We start from the raw sequence: 9107 nt of genomic DNA on the forward strand, positions 1-9107 counted from the left end.
ATCAGGTTGCTGGAAGTAAGGTGATCTAGGATAGCTCGCTTCAGAATGCGTTCCATCACCTTGCACGGCTGGCTAGTGAGGCTTATAGGTTTGTGGATGCCAGGCGATAGTCAGTGACCAGTTTTATAGATTTACGTGACCATCGCTTTCTTCCAAGCAGAGGGAAGGCTGCCTTCGTCAAGCGACTGAGGAACCACCAGGTATAAATTATTTGCCAGTGTAGACGACGTTTCCTTCAGGATCCTTGGATAGACCTCATCGGGCCCCAACGCGTAGAGTGGGTTTGTTCTTGTGCAAGCGTTGGAGAATGTCCTCTACCGTGAAGACCAAGTCGGTTAGAGGCTGTTCGTTGTTGCACCTTGCCAAGAGTGAATGTGACGAGGACACTTGGGCTGAACATAGACCTGCATAGTGTTATCTGTAAACCTCAGATACCACCGTTGGATCACTCGTGGGTTCACCGTTCCGTCCCTCAAGTAGAACGCGGGTGGCTTGTTTCTGCGGCGACGTCTCATGTATACGAGCAGCACATTTATGTTTTTCGAGCGAGTTCCAGAATGTTGTCTTGTTTTCGCATGTTCCATTAGCGAATTTCTGATATACAGCGGCTTCGCATTTTACGAAATACCAACTCGTCCCCTGTATCTCCTGTGGCCAAGTTTTGAAGGAAAGTTTGAACCTCTATTCCGAAAGCCGTCGAATCCTTTCAGGAAGCCTGCGGCTCATCCGAGTGTGTGCTGTTTTTTTGGACTAACATTGCGGCAGCCTCGTGAACTTTCTGGGCAATGATTTTATAAAATTCCTCCACTGAAGCTGGCTTCAGTTTAACTCGTTCAGGAAAGATGCGCATTCTTGTGAAGTCTGCAATGCCGAAGTCTCGAAACCACGTTTAAGTTTGTCCCTTTCGGTTGATCCGTTCTTGGTCTGTATTGCAACGTGATCGGCTTTTCTGATAGTTTGTAGTGTACCTCCTATTCTTAGTAGTTTGTTGTTTCATTGACTTCTTTTATTTCTTGTTCGGTCATGGGTCTGGGGGTTTTGGATTTACTTTGTCCTCAGTGGCAGGTGGACAGGATCAATCTCAGTGGGCCTGTTTATTGCTCCATCAGTAGGGTACCACGACTCCATGGACTCGAGTTCTTTCTTCGTTCTTGCCATGCCCGGTATGCTGACGTTATTCCAATCGAATTTGTACCCTTCTCCATCTTCGCGTGCGGAGATGAGGGAGAGTTAGTCTTGTCTCCTAGTGCCCAGCTTGTGTTGATTGATTCTGGTTGACAGTTTCCTCTCTGTGTGTCCCACGTAGTGTCTTCCACAATCGTTGCATTGAATTTTGTAGACTGCGTTTGTCTTCTCCATCTCATTAAGTATCCCCTTTGGTTTTGGTAGTGCTCTTCGCAGCGTATCAGTTGGTCTGTGGGCAAATTTTGTGGCATGCTGTCGTAGTATCCTGACGGTAATCTCCGAGATGTTTCTGATATATGGTAGTGTGTTTGTTTTGCTTGTGTTTCCGGTTGTCGAGTTGGTTGGGTTGTGCTTCTCAGAGATCTTCAGTTAAAATTTCTTGCAAAGCTGGGCGAACAGATCAACAGCTACCTGATCAATTACCAACCAACCCATCCAAGTCATCAATATTGCACCAAATTACCGATAAAGATATGTGAGCACGTACAGTCCAGTTTCATTCGCCTATTGTTTAGGTTCACAGTGAGTCAAAGATACACGTAAGTAATGACAAGGGCGTAATGTGTACACGCGGCCAACCGGTCCAGCTTCGTGACGAGTAAGCAAACCAATCAGCCATTCAAGTCACACGCCAGATCGATGGTGAAACGACGGACGAACACACAAACGCACAAATTCTCCGACACACCGAAGCAGCCACTACGGTCCTCCACAGCTAGATATAGCCATCCCTAACTTGATTACGTTCGACCGGCCTTCACTCCCTAGCCGATCGGTGCAGGCACCTTGATGCATCTGTTGTTGTTTCCAAACTCTCTTGTTTCAGTCCGGAAGCCACCTGCACTGCCGGCTCAAGTGATTCTTTCTCATCTGGTCCACTTTCTCTAGTTCTAAAATGGTCCAGATGACTGCGCATTATCCTTCCGTCTTCTGACAACATGTCGATAAGGTTACTGTTTGTCGACTTCACACATCCACGCACCCATTCACTATCTGAAAGCTGACGTTTGACGTAAAATTCCACGCCACCACGCAACGTGCAAGGTCGGGCGTGTTTATTTGCATTTTGCTTCGTGAAATACTACCGTTATTTGACCTTACGCGCCACATCCGGCAGCAGTAGATCCAATTGTGTTCAACGTCTTCGTCCCATTTGCGAGTCGCAAAGATTCTGACCCGTCTTAGTGTGCGGCGTACTTCTGTACCGCAGCAAACCTTGCCTAACCTAATTTGTAGGGGGCCCGGGCTTTGTTTCATCGATCCATTCTTTACCGTTGCCACCACGCGTTCCACCAGGCCGTTGGAAGCGGGACGGTATGGTGCTGATAAAACAATCCCGTTGTTTCTCAAAAACGTTTGAAATTCCACACTTGTAAAAGTCATGACGCTATCAGAAACAATCGTGTCCGGTACACCAATGGATGCGAAAGTGTTGCGAAATATACACATGGTGGACGCACTGGATGCAGCTCTAATGGGCACCGCTTATGTGGCTCGACCCTCACCAGGATCATGTAATCTTCAACAGGGCCACAATAACCCACGTGTATGTGGCTCCAAGGTCGTGACGGCCACTGCCATGTTGATATGGGCACCGCTGCGTGCAAAGACCTACTTTACTTAGACGCTTCACACCGCACGATCACTTCCACATCGTGATCGATACCAGGCCAGCAGACATAGTATCTGGCTAAAGATTTTTTCGCGTGTTACCTGGATGGCCTGAATGTAACCCCCCTAAAATGTCCGGACATAGTGCCTCAGATTTATCGCTCTTGCTCCCCATAGTAAACATCGATCCTCTACACTTAGTTCCGACGATCCTTTATGGAATCCACTTAGTGCGCCTCCAACATCCTTTGGCCACCCGTATGAAATGAAACGAAACACTCGTGAGAGTTCTGGGTCCTTTTTTGTTTCTACTCGTATTTTTGCAGCAGTGATAAGCAAGTCATCAACCCATCAACCAGTTCCGCTGGCTTCGATGTGTGTAACGGTAAATCTCGTAACGGTAGACGACTTAAGGCATCCGCCGTGAGATTCCCTTGTCCAGGAGTGTACCGCAAATGATACCGATAACATGCAAGTTTTAGAGCCAAACGTCGCGTTCTCAGCGACGTCATTTGAGGTATTAGTTTATTTTCTTTAGAATTCCAAGTAGAAGCTTGTGGTCCGTAAATGCGTCGAAAGTTTCTCCAAAAAGGCAGTGTTGAAAACGTGTTACTCAGAACAGAATCGCCAATGCCTCTTTATCGATTTGTACGTAATTCCTGTAAGCAGGCGACAAAGATCGTGAAGCATAGGCAACTGGTCTGATATTTCCCGATTTATCCTTCTGCTGTAACACGGCTCCAACACCACATGGTGAAGCATCACAAGCGTGAACAATGGGCTGCATTGCATCTAAATTGGTGAGCACCGTAAGATTTAAAAGGGCACGTTTCATCTGTTGGATTGCTTTCTCTTGTTCATGATTTCAGATCCAGCTAACCATCTGACGTAGCAAGTAATTCAGTGGGTAAAAAGTGTGGCGGCTTACTGAATAAACCTTGCATAATGAATAACCATGCCTAAGAAAGATCTTACTTCATGGTTATTTCTTGATTGCAGTTCCTTTGATATTGAACGTATTTTCTCGGCTAGAGCGACCAAACCCCCCGTGCTAATGCGGAAACCCAAATGGTCCGCATGATCCACCAGGAAGTCACACTTCTCTCTTTTTTCGGGGTCTACACTCCTGCAAACGATCAAGCATGAGTTTCAACGACTTAAAATGTTCTTTCATGGCACACCCGGTTATCAGAATATCGTCTACATAGACGAATATTTCAGGTATCCCCTCAATAACTTTTCAATTCTGCTTTGAAACATGGAGAGCGCGGATTGGATTCAAAAGGGGGACCCAAATGGTCCGCATGATCCACCAGGAAGTCACACTTCTCTCTTTTTTCGGGGTCTACACTCCTGCAAACGATCAAGCATGAGTTTCAACGACTTAAAATGTTCTTTCATGGCACACCCGGTTATCAGAATATCGTCTACATAGACGAATATTTCAGGTATCCCCTCAATAACTTTTCAATTCTGCTTTGAAACATGGAGAGCGCGGATTGGATTCCAAAAGGGGGGGTTAAACATAGACAGACCTCCATGAGTATTGATGGTTGTTACGGGATTCCCTTCCTCCGTTAGCTTTAATCGCTCGTAAGCGTGAGCTACATCCATTTTTAAAAAATATTCGCTCTTACAAATTAGTACATAGACGTCTTTGATTTAAAGTAACTGGCAATGTTCTGGGGGTGTGGTGGCAATGACCGTGGTCTAATAGCCACCGCTAATTCTGACGGTACCTTCCGGTTTCAGTATTGGCACGATTGGTGTAGCCCACTCTAAGAACTCCGAACTCTGAATTATTCCTATACGTTGCAAACGGCTGAGTTCTTCTTCGACCCTTGGACGCACCGAATAGGACAGTGACCGACCATTCATGGCTCCCGGTCGTATTCCCGGCGGAACGTATACATTCACCTTTCCACCGAAGAACTTGCCAGTCTTCAGCTCTGAAAATAAATCTTCATAAATGTGAATGAGAGATTGAACCTCAGGGAGTGTTGAGACAAGTCACGTCTTAACAGGTTTGGACCACTTCCTTCAGCAGTATATATATTTTCGTTAACAGTCACGCCCTTATATGCGACGTTCGCATTTTTCGTCCCCAGCAACTTCACCTTTCCTCCCGTAAGTATTCGTAGCCGGACTGGGACTTGCTGAACTTTACCTTTCATGGTATGTTCCAGGTTGCCTTGCCATGATTTTCACTACAAAATGGTACGGCACTACTCGTACCCAGCTCAAAAACCACTGGCAAATTGTTCACCTTTAGTTCCTCTTGATACGGCGGTTGAACGCGCCTGGTGGTTCATTTGCGTGAAGGGCATATACAGCTGGGGGGTATTGGGATCACCATGCACGGAGAAGGGCGTGATTGTGGTCTGTGTGAAAACGCTGTGGCCCTGCCTCAAGAATATTGGACGTATACGAACCTGTCACCGATATTTCTCTGTTAAGGGGTTTGAAGGAATCGAGTGTCTCGCCTTGTATCGTGACCGCAGATGCCGCAGTAGTAACTTGAGAGAGCTGTGGCCTCTCATGAGAAGCTGAATCTTAGGTCGATGTCGTCACGGACTTCCGGATAGCCAACTAATAAAATCTTATTGGGTTTGCGTTCAAAGCAACCAGGAGCTACCCGCCTGGGCAGGGTATGTGCGGTGATGGTTTTCAGCGTGGGAGGAAATGTGAGGATGGCTGGCTTACAGGATCCTAATGGTCATTTTTGGCCGGCGCAAGTATCTAGGCGACGTGACTAATTCGTCAGTTTTACATGCGGCTGGCCGATTTGCTTCCACGTCCTTTCACTAAGTAGCATGATGATAGAGCCCGTACCAGGCTGCAAATGAACTGGGATGTTGTTGATGTTAATGGTCACGAAATTTCTTCGGCAAGCAAACTTTGAATGACACCGTCACAGAGTTCGACCCAGGCTTGTGAAGTACACGGTGGCGTGCGGGTGGCTGCGGCCTGTGAGACCGCATTAAATCCGCTTTGTGGCCACGACGATTGCACTCGGTAAGGTTATGAACCATAAACCGGAATTATCGAACAGAATGTCACTCACAACAGTGTCACTGGCTTGTTGAAGGTGATCTCTGTTTTCGCGCGAGCTTTTTGTCTGATTTCTTGGGACGTTGCAGTTGGTTGCGCAGCTGCTTGAAATAACTAGTGACTATTCAATCATAGTCGTGTCGTGCTTCAGGTTCATGAAGCATTGACATTCGGCGGTGAGGCTCTTCGACGTCATTTCCGGGTTTGTCCAATTCCGCGGATCAGTCGGATACTGATTTCTGCATCTTAGTACGATTGGAGGCCGGGTGCAAAAACGAAGTATTTAAGTTGATTTCCTGCCAGTGAGTTGAGTTTGAAGCGCTCGCATTCCCGACTGACAATACTGACAAACATGATGGAAGCGTCATTTTTCTTTGATCAGTTTGAGGCATTGGTACCGGGTAGCAAATAATGATGTTTGATCTCCGAATAACTGGGATAGGTTTCTGGACGTTTTATCAAAGATGAGGTCACGCGGCAGATTGAGGGAGCAAAGTATGTGTACTGTTCATGCTTCAACGTGCCGAGTTTTTGAGCAATAATTTGAATTTCTATCCGTCGTCAAACTTGGACGCAGCAGTCTCAAACATGTCAACGTACCATTTAAGCAAGGGACCAAAAGTTTGGGCAGAATGAGGGAAGACTTTTAAACTCCAGGAGTGAGACAGCGGGTGCATAAGTTAAGGAAACAGCAGACTCAGGAGGCTACTGCAATAAATTTTGGTTCTTACTAACTTCTGCTGACACCGTGGGTTCCCGTTTGCCAGCAGCTCAGCTCAGTTCCCAATATGAACTCCCAATCTAGCGTTCCTATCAGAAACCATTACTGAAGGAACACAAGGTATATTTACTCCCCAGGTCTTGTCTTGTATAAAGTGTATCCCGAGACAACATTCTGGAAAATTTGACGCTTTCTGGGTGCCCCAGCGCTAACCGGCATTCGGCGAATACTGGGCCATAATTGGCTGTTTGATTCAGACTTTCTACCAATCAAAGCTCGCTCCGAAGGGCATGCGATTCATGCAAAAGTCCGCATTCTGATTGGTTAGTTATCCACAAGCTTCGGAGCCCGAAGCCGGGCCGGCAAGCGTGCCGAGGCTTTGGCAAACCGTGTGCTGTAGACGCTTTTCGGCCTCAGCAGGACCTAGCCTTGAGTGGTGTAAAATCCCGTTTGACAATCAGGTTATACAATGAAGGCATGTTAGCAGGTGCAGTCGAGTTTCAGTTACGTTATGCCACCATGGCCCGCTGTAGCAATGTATTCAATGCTCCAAAGGAGTGTTTGTATCGATTGTATTGATCTCACCATTATGGCTGACAGGTAGAAGATAGTAAAACGTTGACAGAGGGAGGCCAGGACCCTGTCTAGAGTCAGCATGTGGCTGAGAAGGGCCACGAGTGACTTGGGTGTCGTTTTTTCTTCTTATCATGTCTTAAGGTCCTTGCCACACGTGATGGAATTCTGCAAGCGCACACAGCGGTGCTTTCAGACGGCTTAAGAGCACAGTCGCCCACTTCATACACAGGTGCATGTGATTTGCGGTCGTAAATAGTTTCCTGGTGTTGCTGAGCATGTCTATCGTTTTTATGGAAGAATTGCAATGCCGCAAACAGACTTTCACGGAGTGATCGGACGTGTTCATTAATGCCAGTAAATTCGGCAGGGACCACAGCTGTGTCCGCGTCTGGAGGCATTCGAAGGCCATACCCGAGTCGTAGAAATGCTGGTGCATAACCTGTTGACTCGTTTACGGCTGATAGACAGGCCGGAATTCACAGTTGAATGTGTTTATCCCAACGCCCTTCTTCATAATGGTGCATGCGGGTAGTTAGTGTTTTCGTGCTTCTTTTGGTTCGCTCCACCAAACCGTCTAATGGATCTCTGGGAATGCACAAATTGCCCTCAGTGGGTAACTCACAAAAACCGGGCCAGATCCGAATATAAAATGACAGGTATTCCATATTGCGACACCTATTCGTAGAATATCATCAACGCAATCGTATGGTACCTTGCTGCTTCACTGGCACAGATTCACACCATGATGACCGTGAAGTGGTTCCCATTTCTGGTCTCCGGTAAGGGTCCGATAACGCCAATATTCACTCGATGGTTTGGTCCTTGCATGGGGATCGGTTGGAGCCGTGCTCTGGGTGTTAAGGCGGGCGTCTTCGTTTTCGCGCACAATGAACACTGCCGGCAAAAACTCATGACATCGTTGTGTAGCAGAAACCACCAGTAGCGCCGTCCATTGTGGGATTCCGTTTTCTTCTGTTCAGCAAATTCCGAATCCCGGTGAACTGCTGTAATGATCTGCCGGACGCAACTACGTGGGCCAGTGGCACGGCTATCCCGACTGTCCACAAGGTGGAGCGCTCGAGATGTAATTCGCACTTACCCTAACCGCCTTAAAAACTTCCTGCTGCCGGGGATCTCGAGGCCATCAGGCGTTCGAAGGGTTTGGGGTTACCTTGTGGCTGGAGGCGGCAAAGCTCTCCAATATCCGCGTCCCGTGACTGTTTTCCAGTTCGGTCGATTGGATGCGACTTGCACACTACGGGACTCCAGGTCCAGAGCTGGTCTTCTAGACAAGGTTTCTGCATTCAAGTGCCCAGTACCAGGACGGAACATGTAAAAAGTTTATATTCCTGACTCCGACCCTACCAGCGTGAAACTTGACAATACGGATCATGGTAACTCTGCAAACACTGGAGTAAGTGATGTTCCGTGCTGACAAGGAAGTGCCAGCCAAGCAGGTAGGGCTGGAAGTGTTGAAAGAAGTACACCAGAGCAAGCATTTCACGTTGTGTTACAGTAGTTAGGCTCAAGTTTATCTAAAATGCGGCTACCATATGCGATGACGGCTTCTGTGTCAGCAACACTGAGACCGGACGGTACCTATTGCCATCTGACCAACGTCCGTGTTTAAGACAAATTCTTCAGCATCCGATAAATCTGGGTATTTTAGGATAGGTGCTGGTGCTTTCTTAAGGTGGTTGAAAACTTCATCACATCCTACAGTTTGCGAAAATTTTCGATCTTTGTGAGCAAGCTTGTGAGGTGGCGCACTGATTGCGGCAATCTTTCTGTGAATATCCAGTAGTATGATGTAGACCTGAGGAATCTACGTAAGCCACGGACACACTCAACAATGTGTTTGGTCTTCTCCGGTTCCAGTTGGGCCCCATGATAAGCGAGAATACACTTTGCGTCTACCCCCCCCCCCCCCCGGGGTTAACCAAAATTTCCTGGGGGGACAAGG

The 9107-nt window shown here is 47.3% G+C and overlaps 2 protein-coding genes across 2 annotated transcripts in view; one reads left to right on the forward strand and one right to left on the reverse strand.

Annotated features, from left to right (window-relative positions):
* Positions 1-5698: 5698 nt before the first annotated feature.
* Positions 5699-9107, forward strand: part of T265_01558 (hypothetical protein) — a gene marked incomplete at both ends in the record, with an annotated part of 40830 nt that continues 37421 nt past the window's right edge. The window contains one exon of the mRNA XM_009165617.1: positions 5699-5811. Within this exon, the coding sequence (XP_009163881.1) occupies positions 5699-5811 (113 nt within the window). The remainder of the gene's footprint in view (positions 5812-9107) is intronic.
* Positions 8506-9107, reverse strand: part of T265_01559 (hypothetical protein) — a gene marked incomplete at both ends in the record, with an annotated part of 3614 nt that continues 3012 nt past the window's right edge. Inside the window, 2 exons of the mRNA XM_009165618.1 lie at positions 8506-8679; positions 8763-8960. Coding sequence (XP_009163882.1) covers positions 8506-8679; positions 8763-8960 — 372 coding nt within the window. The remainder of the gene's footprint in view (positions 8680-8762; positions 8961-9107) is intronic.

Source organism: Opisthorchis viverrini (genome assembly GCF_000715545.1).
Source record: "Opisthorchis viverrini unplaced genomic scaffold opera_v5_17, whole genome shotgun sequence".
NCBI classification, from domain to species: Eukaryota; Metazoa; Platyhelminthes; class Trematoda; order Opisthorchiida; family Opisthorchiidae; genus Opisthorchis; species Opisthorchis viverrini.